The 18761-nt window shown below is 40.7% G+C and overlaps 1 protein-coding gene across 4 annotated transcripts in view; it reads left to right on the forward strand.

The window, feature by feature from the left end:
• Positions 1-18761, forward strand: part of prkcz (protein kinase C, zeta) — a 400034-nt gene that overhangs the window by 200295 nt on the left and 180978 nt on the right. For all 4 annotated transcript variants that reach the window (XM_048615094.1, XM_048615093.1, XM_048615092.1 and 1 more), the window contains one exon: positions 10725-10856. In XM_048615094.1, the coding sequence (XP_048471051.1) occupies positions 10725-10856 (132 nt within the window). The remainder of the gene's footprint in view (positions 1-10724; positions 10857-18761) is intronic.

Genomic DNA, 18761 nt, shown 5'->3' on the forward strand with positions numbered 1-18761 from the left:
TGAATTCGACCTCAGGCTATGGGTGGCACTGCTTTGTCCTCTTTACTTAGACCTAGCAGGGGTTTGTGGTCTGTTATTACTACAAGTTTATGTCCATAAAGGTATTGAAGGAATTTCCTGACTGCAAATATGACCAGCTAACTTTCTTTATCTGGGCGTATTTACGCTCTGCATTAGTCAAAGTCATGGACGTATACTCTATTTGCTGTTCCCCTCCATTAGGCCACCAGTCAGCTAATATTACCCAAATGCTGCATTTCAACATCAAATCTGACTTGGGATCATCTCACCACCTTAGAGGATGATAGCTGTTTCTTCACTTCCCTGAAAGCTATGGCTCGGGTACACACCATTGCCAAAGTTGACCTTTGAAAGATCTAAGCTTTGGTACAGAAGTCGGAGCTGGGCCACTTTTGATCGCCCTCACTTTATCTTCCAACAGCTGTAACCCAGTCTTGTCGACTCTGTAGCCCAAGTAGGTCTCTTGGGTTGCCTGGAACACATATTTTTCCCTTCTAAGACATGTGCCCACTTGGGAGAAATGTCTAAGGACTATGTCCAAATTCCCTGTTATTAGCACGTCATCCAGATGAGTGGCGACCTGAGGTAGACCTTGTAAAATGTCCTCCATCATCCGCTGAAAAATTGCAGAGGCTGATGATATACCAAATATGAGACTACCATTTGGGGTAAACACTCATATTTGTATTAATTGTGGCATACTTCTGGGAACGCTTGTCTAACCGCAATTGTAAATATGCATGGCTCATGTCCAGCTTTGTGAAGAACAGCTCCCTACCCCCACCCCGCCAGCTTTGCATATAAATCCCCGATGTGAGGGATTTTGTATTTACCCAGCTGTAAAAAGCTGTTTACGGTTTGTTTAATATCCCCACAAAGGTGAACTGACTCATTGGGCTTCACAATCGGTATGTCGAGTGCAGTCCATCTGCAAGCTGGACTGGTTTGATGATTCCATCACTTTCCAGCCTTCTGACTTCTGTCTCTACTTTTGCCCTTTAGGCAAATGGCACTGGGAGGGCCTTGCAGAATTGTGGAATTGCTTCCTGATCATTAAGCTAATTAGTCTATAGTTCCTGCACCTGTTACATCTCCGAATTTATCAACAGCATTGGCTATCTGCTAGTTCTCTTGTGTTATTCCTGTTGCAGATGCTTAATTCCTCTTCTTTACCTCGTTTTAGTAAGTATGGATGCAATCCATCTGGCAGTAAAGCTTTGTTTTGTCCAAGTTTGATTAGGTTATCAACTATTCCCCCCTCTTGCCAGCATAATTATTTTATTGTTTCTGTGTTAGTGCCTACCTTGTTAGTCTCCCTCGTAAATACTGATGTGAAGTAACTATTGAATGTTTTTGCCATTTCATTATTATTATACATGATTTGTGCATTCCTATCTTTTTGCTTCATTTTTTTTGTCTTGCGAATACTGATTCATGTTCCTTGATAATTGAATTCTGTAATACCCTTTTGCCTTCCTGATTGTTTTTGGGGTTTTTTTTGGTAGTGTTTTCGTATTCCCTTTGTCATCATCAATGTCCTTAGTGAATGGCTTTTTCTTCAGTTACAGTTTTGCCCTAATTTCATTATTTTGTTGCTTTCTCATGTGATGTATTTCTCTTTGCTTGCCTTGATCACGTCGAATGTTTTCGACTGCACTTTTAATTCTACATCAGCAACTTTTCTGGCTAATTTTCTGTGGTAATAAAATCACGGCTGATCCAACACTCCTCGCATTCACTTTCCTGCACTTGCCCCAAAACCTTTTATTCCCTTACTGATCATAAATCTAACTATTTGAGTTTTGATTTACACAAGGACTCTGCCCCCACAGCCGTCTGTGGCAAGGAGTTTGAAGGAATTTTAACCCTCCAAGGAATTCCTTCTCATCTCAATTTTAAATTGATGCCTCTTTATTTTGAGTTTGTCTTCTGGCCCTAGCCTCTCCCATGAAGGGAAACATCCTCTCAGCATTTATCTTGTCAAGCCCTTTAAGAATCCTTCATGTTTTACATACATTCATTGGATATGGGCATCACCGGCTGTGCCAACTTTCCTAGTTGCCCTTCAGAAGGTGTTGGTGAGCTACCTTCTTGAAATGCTGCAATGTAGGTGCCTCTAATGCTGTTAGGGAGGTAGTTTCAGGATTTTGATCAGTAACATTGAAGGAACAGTGATATATTTCCAATTCAGGATGGTGAATAGCTTGGAGGGGAATTTGGCAGGTGATGGTGTTCTCATGTACTTGCTGCCCTTAATCTTCTAGATGATAGTGGTCATGGGTTTGGAAGGTGTTGCCGAAGGAGCTTTGGTGAATTTCTGCGGTACAGTGCAGTGTTAATGTTACACACGCTATTGCTACTGTGTGTCAGTGTTAGAGGGAGTGAATGTTTGTGGTTGTGGCACTAATCAAGAGGGCTGATTTGTCCTGGATGGTGCTGAGATTTTTGTGTTGGAGTAGTACCCATCCAGGCAAATGGGGAGTATTCTACAACGTTTCTGTTTTTTGCTTAGTAGTTGGTTGGCAGGTTTTAGAGAATTGGGAGATGAGCTACTGGCTGCATGATTCCTGGCCTCGATCTGTTCTTGTAGCCATAGTATTTGTATGACTAGTACTGTTTAGTTTCTGGTCAATGGATATTGGTAGTGTGGAGTATTTGGTGATGATAATGCCATTGAATATCAAGGGGCAATGGTTAGATTCTGTCTTGTTTGAGATGGACATTGCCTGGCACATGTGACATTCAGTATTGTTCAGGTCTTGCTGCACTGGACATAGATTTCTACAGTTTCTGAGGAGTCGTGATGGTGCTAAACTTTGTGCAGTCATCAGCAAACAACCCCACTTTTGACCTTATGATGGAGGGAAGATCATTGATGAAACAGCAGTAGTGTGGTTGGGGCTAGGACACTGCCCTGAGGGGCCTCTGCAGAACTATCGTAGAGCAGAGATGTCTGACCTCCAATAACTACAACTATCTTCCTTTGTACCAGGTGTGACTCCAACAAGCAGCGAGATTTCCTCTGATTCCCATTTGACTCCAGTTTTGCTCCGGCTCCTTGATGCCACATTCTGTCAAATGCGGCCTTAACATCAAACACAGCCACTCTTGCCTCCCTTCTGGATTTCAGCTCTTTTGACCATATTTGAACCAAGATCACAAAGAGGTCAGGAACTTGGTGGCCCTGGTCGGACCCCAATTTAAACATGTATAACATATTTGGTCAAATTGAATAATTTAGACTAAAGTTGTAATTTGAATCCCATGATATATCTGCAAAGCATGTGCCAACATATTTACCTTGGGTAACTTCATATTTTCTGCGCCAAATATCTCTTGTCTGAGAGGAAACTGCGGGTTTTAGCGCTAACACTGAGGTCAGATAATCTCAAATCTGTCCTATTTTGACTACCTTTTCGTAACTTTTCAGTCATAAGTGAACCACAAACTGCTAATGTTGGTTTGTAATTCGTTCATATTCATACGACTTATTCATATTTCATTTTCTTCCTCTGTCATTTCAATTTCGTGCTGTCTCGCTGTTTCCCTCATCCAATTTAGCACAGCTGTTTTGCAGTTTTGTCACTTTCTCAAAGTACACTGATGAGGTAACAAAGTTATTGTGCAAGGAACGACAAATTAACCATTTTGTCTAACAGTGTATTTGAATCCCTACTATCTCCATTCAGCACATTGAGGCTGCACCAACCCTCCAAAGATCATCTCGTTCAGATCCAGCTCATTACCCTATCCATGTAGCCCCACATCTAACCCACCTAGCCTGCAGATCACTGGACACTACAGAGAAATTTAGCATGGCCATCCACCTAATGTGTACATCTTTGGACTGTGGGAAGGAATCAGAGCACCCGACGAAACACGCACAGATACAGGAAGAATATGCAAACTCCAACCAGACAGTTGCCCAAGGCTGGAATCGAACCTGGATCTCTGATGCAGTGCTAACCATTGAGACACCGTGCCAATCTAGCAACCCTGTTTGCAAACAGATCATGTTCTGATTTTGTTTACCTTAGGATTTTGAATTTAGTCTGGATTCACACTCTCATATTTTAAACATGTTTTTAATATTTCTATATCTAGCTTTTAAAATGTGGAGTGGGGGTCTTACTGCTTTAATGTAATGGTACATTATGCTGTGGAAAAATTGGGCGTGTGCTGAATTTTCTAATTGTAAATATAGTTTCTAAAGGGTGCGAGTAAAGAGAATTTGCTCTTGGCTCTTCTTATCCCTTGATTCTATGAGAAACCAAAAGTATGGCTCTCCTACTCTTAAAGGTATTCAAAGATGAAGTGAAGAAATTTCTCCTCCCAAATGATCTTGGGACTATACACCTCACCCCCCACACACTTTTTATTCACAATCCAGGGACAACAACCTTTAAACTCCAATGGGCAGCATGAATAGATCACCTGTCCAGTGCCCTAATGTAAGAATATCGTACGTGTATGTAGAGCCATTCCTCAACAATGATGACATTTGATCATGATAATAACCTGCATGTGGAGTCTTCTGATACGCAGAGGCTGTAATGCTGTAACTACCCTATGGTTCTGGCTGACCAGGAAACCCTCCAACTGTTGCCACTTGTCGCAGGTATATAGTTGATAATCAATCTGTTTGACTCCCCTTCTGTGGCTGTCAGACCCGAGGTGGAATTTGAACCCAGACCTTCTTTCCCAGAGGAAAAGATGCTACTGCTGTGCCACATGATTGTTTGGCTTAAGAATTGTTACTCTATATGTAAATGTACAACTTCCAATATTCAGATTTGCATTTACAATTTTAACACAATGTCCAGCAGTTTGTTTTCCAGCTTAGAAATACTAGTAGAAGAATAACATCCACTCTACAACACAGATAGCAAACTATCTGGCCCAGCTAGTCAATACAAGCAAATACCAATATGAAAATATATAAACTATTGATTATTTGTGATGCTTCTGCTGTGTCTCTGCTTTCTGTGAGAAGTTCAAAAAACATTCTAATTTAAGCAAAAGTAGAGGAGTTTAAAAGATATTGTTTATGAAGTATTTGATGGGATTATGAAATACGGTCGACAATAAAATTAATCCACTATGGCATGCTTGGCTATGTCCCCATACAACCAGGAATGATCTAGTTATATAAAAAGTAATAAGAAATTACCGGTGGTACTGCAGAAATTCACCAAAGATCCTTACACACCACCCTCCAAACCCATGGCCATGACCACCCAGAGGGACAAGGGCTGCTGATAAATGGGAACATCACCATCTGCATGTTGTTCTCCAAGCTACTTGCCATATTGACTTGGAAATATATCACTATTCCTTCACTGTCACTGGATCAAAATCCTAGAGCTGTCTCCTGAAAGGCATTGTGGACCTATCTACACCACATGGACTACATTGAATCAAGAAGGCAACTCACTATCACCTTCTCAAGGGCAACAAGGGATGGGCAATAAATGATGGCCCACCCAAAGTACCGATGTGCCATGAGTGAATTTTAAAAAAATTACTCCTGGCTTCTGCTTTGTCAACGGAAATTGGGAAGTGAGTTACTCGTTGCATGATTCTAAGCACCCTGTTCTTGCAGCCACAGTATTCATAAGGCTGGTTCCATTCAGTTTCTGGTCAATTGTATCTCTCAGGATGTTGATATGCAGGATTCAGCAATGAATATCAAAATTCCATGGTTATTTTCTCTCTTGTTAGAGATGGCCATGCCTGGCACTTGTGTGGTACAAACATCACTTGCCACTTATAACCCCAAACCTGAATATTGTCCAAGTTTTGACATGTTTGAACATTTAAGGAGGAGATTTCAAGTAGGGAGGTATTTTTACTGCTTCCAAAGCCAACATTTATTGCCAATTCCCAATCACCACCAAAAAAATGAACTGAGGACCCTCTTGCGGTGCAGTACTAGTGTCCTTGCCCCTGGGCGAAGAGTCCTGGGTTCAAATCCCACCTGCTCCAAAGCGTGTAATAACATCTCTGAACAGGTTGATTTGAAAAATAGGTTAAATTTTAAAAAGTCCACTGCTGCAGTACGTCCTGTGTCAGTCCATGGAGCTTTAAAGAAGATAATTCGAGAATTTTGAACTAGCAGCAATGAAGGACTAGTGATGTTGTTCCCAAAAGAAAATCCAAACACTTTGTTTTAACTAACAAAACAATGCCACTGGATTTCACTTATGTTAACAAAATAAATTCTATTATGAAGAAATTTAACAAAACAAGCACCATTGCTTTAACAGTATGGCTTATAACTATGTATGTTCTGCATTTAATTTCCTTCTTACTTTCCACAAGATTTCTTTTATAAGACACTTCCATCTTGAAGTTATACATCTCTGTTCAGACAGCCCATAAGTATGTTTCAGAACTCTGGAAAATTCTTCTCGACTCGAGCTAAACTGGTATATCTTTTACTCATCCTCTTTTGATTATGGAAGCTTCAGGCCATTGCTCTGGTTACTTTTCCCAATCCTCCTACTCTATTCTGCGGTTTCATTTCTTCTGCAATAAAACACTGTGAGCCCAATTGTAGGTTCTTCTCTGAGCTTCAAACTAAGCAATCTTCTACTTTGGTTCCTTGGAACATTCAAACTAACTTTTTAAACCTTACCCACCTTCCTCTTGGTAAAAGGGACTTCAGTGCTTTACACTGCTTACAATGCAGATGTGTTTTAGTGACATTTATTTTGGCTAACTTCTCTTGTTGAGCTGCAAACCACGTAATATCCAATTGCAATTAACTTCCAAAGTCAACGACCAGAAGATTTAAACTGGAGAACCCCCCTAAGCTTCCATCATCTCAATAATGACATAGCTTGTTCTGAGATGTCCTCTAACCAACCTTCAAGTTAATTATCCTTCACTTACAATTTATTTTCTTTGATCCAATAAAATAAATGGGTTTTAACAATCTTTCAGAGTGTACAGAGTAGTTTTAAATTAATTTAGCTCCAAACTTAACACAAAGTTGCCACTCCTGCAAGCACTGTAGACAGCACATCTCCAGCTCTTTAGCTAACTAAGTTCATCTGTCTTTTGCTGTGCACTTTCCAGCTGTTAAACTCTTACGTCAATAGGGTCCCAATCTATTAAGAGTTCAGTGCTCCAAACTTGCTTTATTTACATTTATCCATGTTCTACCAGTAAACTTTAATTCCTGATAGTAAAAGGTACTTGAATCATGGAGCAGATGTTCCCAAAATAATGATGCATAGCTTGAAGGTGATGGTGTTCCCATACTGATTGCCACCTGGGTAACCTAGAAGGACCAGTTTGGAAGGTGCTGTCAAAAGGTCATTGGTGAACTGCGTCAGTACATCATGTAGATGACACGCATGCGCGCACACACACTTTTATTTGGGAAGGGAGTGATGATAATGTTTGTGGATGGCTACTGATCGAGCAGGTTGTTAGTTACATTGATCCATACGAATGGAGAGTATTTTGTCAAACTCCTGAAATATGCTTTCTCAATGGTAATCGAGAGGTGAGTTGTCTCAGAATTTCCAGTCATTGACCTGGTTTTGTAGCCACAGCATTTATAGAGCTGATTCAGTTTCCTGATCAAAGGAAATCTCCCAAAATATTGATAATGGGATGTTTAACAATGGTAATGCTATTGAATGTCATGGTGTGATGGGTAGATTCTCTCAAGTTAGAGAAGATCATTGCATTTGCCATTTATCAACTCAAGCCTGAATGTTGTTGTTGAGGTCTTTAACATAGATACTGAAGCAGTTTGTGTCATTGAGGAGTTGTGAATGGTAATGCACGCCGTGGAAACATCTGCACATCTGGCTTAATGATGGAGGGAAAGTCATTGGTGGAGCAGCTGAAGCTGAAGATGAGTTGGTCTAGGACTCAAGCCAGTGGGTTCTAAGAGCTCTTGGGCCATAGTGATCGTCTCCTTAGTTCTGAGCCAGGAGACCTGAGTTCAAGACCAACCTCAAGTGTCATCATTTTTAACTCTTTTATGAGTTCAGTTCTTTTGTCCATGTTTCGACTAAGGCTGTAATAAGGTCAGGATTTGAGTGGCCCTGACAGAGTCCAAACTGAGCAGCTGTAAGCAGGTTGTTGTGGTGTAAGCAAGAGCACTTTTGACAACATTTTCCACTGCTTTGATAATCCAGAAGAGACTGATCAGTCGATTATTTGGCTGGATTGTTTTGTCCTGCTTTTTCAGGATGGGACATACCTGGGCAATTTTCCATATTATTTTCATATTATTGTATCTGTACTGGAACAACGTAGCTCTGAATGTGTCTCATTGTGGAATGCACGTCTTCAGTATTGTGCTGAGATTTTGTAGAAATCCATATCTTTTGCAGAATTTGGTGCCTTAGCTGTTTCTTGGTGTCAAATTCATTAGTCAAATTGCTTGAAAATTGACATCTGTAATGCAGACAACCTTGGAAGGAGGCCAAGACGGATTGTCCACTTGGAATTTCTGGCTAAAGATGGTTGCAAGTGCTTCAGCCCAATCTTTTGCACTAGTTTGCTACACCCACCCATCATTGATTATGGCTAAGTGCAGTTCTGTTGCTCCTGATGGCCCACATGGCTGTCTAGTCAATCAGTTCTGAATCAATCCCACTTAATATAGTGTCAACGCCATACAAATGATGGACAGTATATTCACTGTCAAGGGCTTTATTTTTGTGAGGACTGTGCAGTGGTGACTCCTAACTGTACTATAATAGCCAGATGTATCTGTAACCACTAGATTAGTTAGGCTAAAGTCTAGCAAGTTGATTTCCTCAATACATTCCTCGGGACCAGTCTAACAGAAGTATCTTTCAGAACTTGGCCAGCCCATCAAATGTGGTGCTGCTGAGCCACTCATAGTGATGGATGTTGAAATCCCCAATCCAAAGCACATTATTTGCCCTTGCCATTTTCAATGCTTCTTAAAATTGGTTTTCAACTTGAGTACTTATTCCTCAGTACTGAATTATTCATCTGAAGAAAGGCAATAGGTAGTAATAAGTAGGTGGCTTTTTTGTCCATGTTTAACTTGTTGCCATGACATCTCACATGGTCCAATGCCCAAAAATGTAAAGTTGTCCCATTTTGGCACAATGAATTAAAAAAAATGTATAAATTGTGAGATATTGCAGAGCTCCGAGATGCAGAGATGTCTGGTTGTTGTAATGCCTGAAGCACAGAAGGTTGTTATGCTGGTACTGCAAATAATGAGGAAATCTAATGTAATGTTACAGTTCATTACGAGGGGAATTGAATGCAAGCGTTGGGAGATTATGATTTGATTATACAGGACAATGGTGAGACTGCATCTTGAGTATTGTAGGCCGTACCGATCATTGGACTTAAGGAAGGATGATAATGTGTCAGAGAAAGTTTACTTGACTAATAGCTGAAATGAGTGAAATACCTATATAAGGAAAAGCTTAGAGGTGATTTGATTGAAACATACAGGATCCTGAGGGGACTTGACTGGGTAGATGTTGAAAACAAGTATCCTTTTGTGGGAGAGTCTAGAACCCGGTTATAGTTTAAAACAAGGGGGCGCACATTTAAAACAGAGATGATGAAGCCTTTTCTAAAAAAAAAAGGGTTGAGAATCTTTGGAATTCTGTTCTCCAAAAGGCAGTGGTTACAGAATCTTTAAATATTTTAAGGCAGAGGTAGATTCTTGCTAACCAAAAGAATGAAAGATTATTGGGGATTTGCAGGAATGTAGAGTTGAGATTGAAATCAGAACAGTCATAATTTTATTAACTGGTGGAGCAGGCTCAAAGGGCCAGTTGGTTGACTCCTGTCCCTTCTTCACATGTTTGTATGTCTTGGGTCAATATTAAAGTGTTAAAGGGCAGTTCCCTCCTAACTGTATGCCAGCGTGCCACATGGCCTGCCAGTTGACAGGACTTTGCCAGAGATGATGATGTCGATGTCTGGGACAAAGTTAAACTCCTCAGAATCAGACCTTATGTCAGGTTGTGGGACAGGTCTCCCAGTTTTGGAACAAGGGCCTCAAATGTTAGAAAGGAGGATTTTGCAGAGTTGCCAGGATGGCATCCACTGTTGTCACTTCTGGTGTCTAATTTGATAGCAAGTGGCCCATCCAGTTTTGTTCCTGTTTGACTTTTAAGTAACTATTTGGTACAACTGAGTGGACTGCCAGTGCAATTCAGAATCGAATCACTTTTCTGTGGGTCCAGGGACATATGTAGGCCAGATTAGGGAAGGACAGCAGATTTCCTTCCCTAAAAGCCTTTTAGGGAATCAGACGAATTTTTGTGACATTAAACTAGTTTTCAATTCAAAATTTATTTTTTGCTTGATTAAGTGATTCAATTTCATTAATTTATTCATTAATTGAATTTAAATTCCACCAGTTTATATAGAAGGATTCGAACCCATGTCTTTAGACTGGGCTTCTGCATTACTTTACCATTACCCAACCATCTTGCTGTGTTATAAATGGGACATACATTATTCTTAAAAACAATCCCGCTCATTCTATATTGTCCCAGCACCTAGCACCACCTTATCTTCGATCAGTTTCCCATTCAACTCTGCTGTGTGATTTAACTTGACTCAACAATTTCTTGCACTGGTGCTCACTTTTGAAGAACAGGCATGCTTGTCATAAGTGGATACAGTTTGAAAAAATGAATATTAAAAATGTGTGCTAATTGTGTTTTTCTTTTCCACAGAAGGCTTACTGTGGACACTGCAGTGAAAGGATATGGGGTCTAGGCAGGCAGGGCTACAAGTGTATCAACTGCAAATTGTTGGTCCATAAGCGCTGTCACAAACTTGTTCCTGTGACCTGCCAAAGGCATATGGTAAGTAGCACATATCTCTATACTAAAGATATTGATATTGTTTGTGCCTACTCTTGTTCTCCATCATCTTGCTACCTTTTGCATCTACACTACTTATGGTCAAAGAAAAGGGCTGTCCCTAAGCTGCAGACTGAATATCACTCTCATATCACTTGTATGTGTTGCACTATTCCATGACTGATGAAACAATATATTCTCTTGGAGTTATAAACTTTCTCTATTCCTGCCTTTGAGCTGTTAAACCAATATAGTTGCTTCTATGAAACTTGAATTCAAAACACATCAATTCAAAGACCAAAAGAAGGCTGTGCAAGTCAGTTGGAACCTGTTTGTGTTCTGGCAGTGATAACTTGGGAATAAATGCTCTCTGCGCTTTCACTGAGCTATAAAGTATAGAAAGATCCCAAGTTCTGACTTGGTCTGTTCCAATCAGAGCAACAATTGTACTGCTACAGTTGGCCTTCATGTTCTTGGGCTCAGGAGCATAACAACCTTTTTCCACTCCTGGTCACTGTCTATTGATGTATATTGTTTTCAATGAGGATGGTTTAGGATTGTGTTTCAATTCTTGTATGATGTCTGGCTCCAGTTTAACTATGTCAGAATGTTTTAATATAATTGTTAGAACTATACCTAACTGCATAAATAATTTCCGACATAACACCTGCTATATTATTGTTACACTAATATTTCTTGGTGTTCATTGGTAAAATGTAATGATATATCTGAAAAGAAAAAGTATATTTAGCAACTTTAGTAAGTTATCAATCTAAAACAAGCATAATAACTTAACTGAGCCAAAAATACTATGTCTGAAATTATATTGTTCAGCATATCTCCACTGATTAAAAATTTGGTTGGTTTTCTACAACTCAAAAGACTATTGATTCCTACTTTTTTGACACTTTTACTTTCTTTCTATTTCAAACTGAACTGGTTGGGGTTATGCTGCATTGGTGTTTAGCGATTGGGAAGTGATGTTATTATAAAACAACACTTTTGAGAAGTTTGACATGATGCTGAAAGGGTGTTTCCCATCATGTCTAGGGGATATATTTTCAAAATAAGTATTTTCTCATTCATAATGGAAATGAGGAATTTATTTTTTGAGGGAGGGGGAAATAGGCTTATAACAGTTGAAAGACATATACAGTGGACGTATATATGCATCGTCGATATATAACTTTATTTTGCACCAATAAGTTAAAATCATAATTTCATAATTGTAGAATGTACGTTATGCTAACTAATTTCATCTGCCTAAATAAGTGGATAAATATATTTGGAAAAATATAAAATTGGGGAAATTGCTCCTGCAGAAAAAATCTCAGAAGTATGTAGTGCTGTCACCATTTAAATTTGCGAATAATGCGGTGGACTCTAGAATGAAAGATTTATCCCCTTTTTGAGTAGTTACTTTACGCTCATCTGTTGCTTGTTTTTTTTCGCCCCAAATGTAGAAAGTAATATTTGAGATTAAAAACTGAAACTGTTCAGCAAAACTACTTGTGTAACAGTAATGTCAATAAATGTTGTATACCTAGATGGTTGAAATAATCCCATTTGAGGCTTGGCAAGTTGAGTGTTACTTGAGAATGCTGCCTCTTGACAACAGAGTCCCTCTTTATAAACTTCTATAGTGTCTGTTCCCTAAAAAATCTTACTACCAAATAATAATAATGTCACCTAGATTTGGCCTTTGTTGTTTTTAGTGGTGAAAAAGCATACTGCACAGCCTTTACGGAAATAACTCTACAAAGGCTGGTATCCCGTCACCAAGTCACCTTTTATTTATATGTGCATAGTACGAGGCCCTGACCCAACTAGCTTACAGTTGGCTCCTGTAGTGAACAGAACCCCTGATGCTACTGTTTATATCTGTCAGCCAGGACTCCCTGATTGGACCAGATTAACAGCCTCAATCAGGGAACTCCATTGTATGAGATCCACCTGGCTGACCTTGTTACAATCACTACATCCTCTCCCCTCTCCGTATGGCGACCATACGGGTGACTGGAAAGTTTAAAACCAGAATGGACTCTTCTAGTGGCAGCACCACCGGTGGGGTATCCACCAGTGGGCAGTGGTTCAAGGCAACCACATTAGCCACTTGGTACTCCAGACGGTGTTCCAACTTGTAATTGTACGCACTCTGAATAAGAGCCTGCCATTGTAGGCCCATTGTTTTTGTTTTCCAGTAGCATCTTCTGGGGCATTTTCGCACCCAGCCTAGATCCTCCAACTCTGCCTTGGATACTGGTGGCGTTTAATCAGACCTTGGCCTGTCTCTGCAACCCAGGAGTCTCAGAAGAAATTCTTCATTTTCAGGCAGTAAAGGTGTCGAGGCTGTGACGTCTGCTGTGTCCATCCCATCCTCAGAAGTTTCTTTGATGCTAGACGGAGGGGGACAACTCATGGATTCTGACAGCCTTGCGTTTTGCTCCTGTCCTGTTTGCAAGATTGCAGCTTTCATGTGGTCCATGTGCTTGTTCAGGACTGCCTCCTCCAAAAAATGCTTTATACATCATGGGACCTGACCCCACCTCAACGATGCCTCTTACCCATGGAGGGCCATTCTTGTGGTTTTGACACAAAATGTCATCTCCTGCTGTAAATTGCCTTTTTCGCTCAGAAGAGACTTGATCCTTGTTGCACTCTCTGTTAGTGGGGTAGTGCACAGCTATGTTGGCATTCAGTCCTGGCCACCAGACTTTAACTTCTCACCAGCATCTTTGTTTTGGAAACACCTGGATTACCCTGGTGGAGTTCAGCCAGCATCTGGCCTTTGCTCAGGACAATCACTCTTGCTCCCCCTACATGCCATCCTGTACAGCGATGTGGCCTTGCTAGGTCCAGAAAGGTTTCCATTCTGGTTAAGGTGGTTCTTTTGCTTTCCCCCATCACCGCCAACTGTTTTAATTTTGCCAAGACGGGATCTTTTTGTGTCCACAGTCAGAGATTGTCAGTGGCGACCATACGGGTGACTGGAAAGTTTAAAACCAGAATGGACTCTTCTAGTGGCAGCACCACCGGTGGGGTATCCACCAGTGGGAAGTGGTTCAAGGCAACCACATTAGCCACTTGGTACTCCAGACGGTGTTCCAACTTGTAATTGTACGCACTCTGAATAAGAGCCTGCCATTGAATTCGACCTGAAGTTATGGGCGGTATGGCCCTGCCCTCTTTAAGTAGCCCTAGCAGGTGTTTGCAGTCCATTACTATTACAATGTTATGTAAAAGATATTGGTGGAACTTTTTCACACTAAAGATAACTGCCAAACCTTCCTTCTCCATGTGGGCGTATTTTCATTCAGCCTTGACCGAAGTCCAGAAAGCATAACTATTGGGCATTCCTCTTTATTGGGCTATCTGTGAGCCACTACTATGCTGAGACCGTACAAGGAGTCATCGCATGTCAGCACCACTTCTCGCTTGGGATCATAGTGTGTCAACAATAGCTGCTGCTTCACTTCCCTAAAGGCTAGATATTGGCTATGTGACCATTTCCAAGGCTAACCATTTTTCAATAACAGATGTAAGGGTGCCAGAATGGAGGCCAGGTTACATATGAATTTTATGTAATAAATTACTAAGCTAAGCAAAGACCCAAGACCACCTCCAGACGTAGAACGCCCAGGCAGCATTGACTGCCCTCATTATCTTCCAAAGGGTGTAACCCGATCTTGTCGACTATTGTCCAAGTAAGTCACTTGGGGGGCCTGAAACAGATTCTTCTTTCCTAAGGTGTATACCTGCCTTGGCAAAACGTTTAAGCACTATGTCCAAGTTGTCTCAATGCTCTTTATTCGTCTTTCCAGTTATTAGCACATCATCCAGATAAATGGCAACCTGGTGTAGACCTTAGGAAAATGTTCTCCATCATCCGCTGGAAAAGGCACAGGCTGATGATATCCCAAAAGGCAGTCTCTTATATTGGGACAAACCCTTATGAGTAATAATTGTCACATACTTCTGGGAGTCCTCATCTAATTGAAATTGCAGGTATGCATGGCGCATGACCAGCTTCATGAAGGACAGTCCCACCCCCCACAAAAAACAGATTTGTGTGTAAGTCCTCTATACGAAGAATTGGGTATTATTCCTACTCCAGTCAAGCCTTGCAGAATAATGGAATTGCTTCTTGGTCAACACATAAGGTAGCCTTGGCCTCTTTCGTAGCCCTTAGAACTTCCTGAAAAACTTCTGGTTGTTTAATTAGGACTTCACTCAGGCAACTGGTTTCTCATCAAAAAATGTAAAGTTAATCAAGTCAAATTTTTCTCAACTAAATTTGCCCCATCAAGCTTGGGTTTGAGCCTGTTACTACACTCGGCAGCTGAATCAGTTGCTTTTCATAAGAGATAGGAACCGAAGTTGTACCCTTAATCTGTAGGGGTTCCCCAGTATAGGTACTCAGCCTGACTGAGGTCTTAGGCAAATTTCAGGGTTGGACTCGAGAGCAAATTTTGGGAAAGACTGTTTCTGCAATCACTGATACAGCTGGGCCGGTATCAACATCCGTTAGAACTGGGTGACTATTTAGCCAGATGTTTATTTTGATTAGTTCTGATCTGTATGTTGCTAAGCAATTTAACTGTTCCAAACCAGCTGTAGGTGGACTTCCCAGGGTGTACACTCTGCTGGATGCTGGCTTATGTGTTCTGTTATTCAGTTTAAGTCTAGTAGGGCTCTTTTTGCTATGTTGAGTTTGCATTCTGACAGCAACAATAATAGACTACCAGCCCGGATCCTGGAGAAACTTTTAACCATTTGGCTGAGACTTGGCTTTGTTTTGGGGTTTTGCTGTGGGCTGACCGAGAGTCCCTGTGTTCAGGAAATGTCCTGTGTGAATCTGTGCATTGACTTTCATTCAGGTGGTTTTCCCCAAACTCAGGTGGCCTGGTGAGGATGTCCACTTCCGTCACGATACCCGGTAACTCGTGATCCACTTGCCACATTTTTTAATGACAATGCCAGTTGTAATGTCTGTTTGAAGTCCATTCGATCTCTGAGCGTCTCACTTCAGGTTAAGCCTGTGCCAGTCACCTTAACCTTGTCAGAATCCTGACACGGATTCCCCTACTTCTCGACCTGCCAACTGAAACTGATAGCATCTCAGAATTAAAGGCGGCTTGGGATTGTAATATTCCTGAATGAAATTTGTCAACTCTTGAAAGTTATTAGTATCTGCTGCCTCCAGGAAAGTTAGGCTGCTGATAACCAACAAAGCTGTGGGTCCACAAGCTATCAGGAGAATTCCTCGTGGCTTTTCATCTGTCCCAATATCATTTGTCCAGAAGAAGTAATGCATCCTTTCCACTTACTAAGCCCAGTCTTCAGCAGGAGTAAGTCTTCCCAAAGTCCAGCCTTTGGCTCGAATGAGTCCAGCTTCCCTATGGCAACATGATGCCAGAAATGCTTACCCCAACTCAGTGATGACTATTGCAAGCGAATCTCTTCATGGGCGTGTTTTCCTCTCATTGTCACTAAATTAGCTCCACAGAAGCCAGTATCTCGTCACCAAACCACCCTTTATTTACACACACATAGTACAAGACACTGACCCAGCTACCTCACAGTCAGCTCCTCGAGTGAACAGGATCCCTGACACACTCTTGTTTATATGCGCCAGCCAGGACTCCCTGATTGGACCAGGTTAACAGCCCCAATCAAACTTGTATTCGGAATTCCACCTGGCTGACCTTGTTCCAATCACTACAACTATGCTGTGCATGTTTCTTCTGGCTTTGCTGGAATTATGTTTTCTGTTGCTAATATTGTCTCCTTGGTTAATGATGTTCACAGTGTTGATTAAACTTTTTCTGGTTTTGAACTCAAGTTTACGTCGAATATGAACTCTTTCTGCTCATTTGCTTCCTAGTTTCAGTCTCGGAAATACATGATCTTGAGGTATCAGCTTCAGCAATAACTTTTGCTGGACTCCATATTTTCATGATTTAGTTCATGTACATGTATAGTTTGATCTTTGAACAATCCAGGTGGGGATTTATGAAAATGCTGCCTTCCTCTTTCCTGTGCTTCAGTGATTTGCTGTCTCACTTCCTCTTCATCTATTGGAGGATGCTTTTTGCTTAGAAGTGTAGTCTTTTATTTTCTTCCATTCAGCAGCTCTGCAGGTGGTTCCAGCTCAGCCTTGGAAGGTGGGCTCACAGTAACGATAAGGCAAGTTTTCAATCTCCCTTTGTGTCTCAACATTTTGCAAGAGTTCTTTAAATCATCTGCATAAGACTTTCTGTAAAGCCTGTATTCTGGAGGGTGATGAGGTGGAGGCCATAATGCATTTCTTAAATTCCAAAGATGTGAACTGGGTGCTGTTGTCACACGCAAATATTTTTAACAATTCCTTGCTCAGCAAATACAACTTGTACTGCTGAGATGATTTGTCATTCTGTCATGTCTTTAACCTTATGGATAAAAGTGAATCTTGAATCGTGGCCCACAAATAAGAGTTACCATTCTTGCTTTGGGAATAAATCAACTCCCACGGTCTGGTGGTCCTTCAGTTGCTATCATCTCTTCCTTCTGCTGTATGTTTCTCTAATTCTGGCATATATTGAATATAGACAACATGTTTTCTGAGTCATTTGCCTGTCCAGTACACTTCTCCATTCCTTGTGGTCTTCATGTATTTTCTGGAAGAGTTCTTCCTGCATTGTTTTTGGTGTGATTGTTCTTCAGTCTGTATAATTGTAGATCAAGCTAACAGAATACCAATTTCTGGTGAGATGTCATCTCACATAGATAACTACTGCCAACTTCCTGTCCGTTCTTGGTGTATCTTATCAGCCATCAGTAGATCACTTGCTGAGAGAATCTGTAATTCCTTGTCTTTGCTGGTATTATGTCTAATTTTGATTTTGTCTTGTTGGTGTTATATTCACTAGGTGTTGAATTTTCTATTTCGTTTTATTTTTCTGCAGTAACGACAAAGATAGTCTTTTCTAGCACTATATTCTCTCCCGCTTCTATTTCAGAGTGAAGTCATAATTCTGAAGAAAAGCTTCCATAGTTTTGCTGGCACTTTGTATAGGTTCTTTTTCTAGATATGCTTCAGTGGGGGATGATAACTCCCCACTATTAATGTTCTCCCATGGAAATATGTATGGAACTTCTGTCATCCATACATGGTTAAGTGACGGTACTGTGCCTGAGAGATAGATGTTCTGTGCTTTTTTTTCTTGCAGAGAGGTGTTGCCACAGTGGTACCAGAGTGTCTGCTTCAGACAGGCAGTTGTTAAATAGCTTGAGAGTATCCCTAGGCTTTTTTTAAAATTAGACAAAAGGAGATTGAGTGGGCGGGTCAGGGCTCTTACAGACCCAGGAAGGTTTTTAGTTTTATTTTGTTAGTGAGAAGGTCTCTACTACTGCTGAGCTAACAGCTTGAGTTCTCTGCTACTAGAGTCTTAGACGAGAGGCAGACTGTTACTTTCAGTATTTCTTTCTGTTGGACTGGAGAGAGGCAGCACATAAGAACCTTAACTGTTTTGTTAAATTGCCTTGCCAAGAGTATGTTTATGAAATGCGGCCTGTATTGGAATAGTTGATGATTAGTGGTTAAATAATACATTATCTTGTTAAGCGTTTCAATCAAGTTAAAGTTATGCTGATATTTATTTTGTATTTTAACTGTGTTGTAAGAATAAAGTATGTTCGATTAAAGCCTGGTGGTGGACTAATCAAATCACTTCGAAAACACAGCACCTTACATTTGCCTTTAAATAAATACAGATACTTCTGCTATAACGCATGTTTTGTTGATGCGAGTTAGCTGTAACACGTTTGATGAATAGTGGACGCCGTTTGGATAACACAAACTTTCTGCTGTACAAGTATAGTGATTTTCTATAGCACAAAGTCACACAAGAATGCAACTATCACGTTATG

This window comes from Rhincodon typus, chromosome 31 (assembly GCF_021869965.1).
Source record: "Rhincodon typus isolate 14 chromosome 31, sRhiTyp1.1, whole genome shotgun sequence".
Lineage (NCBI taxonomy): Eukaryota > Metazoa > Chordata > Chondrichthyes > Orectolobiformes > Rhincodontidae > Rhincodon > Rhincodon typus.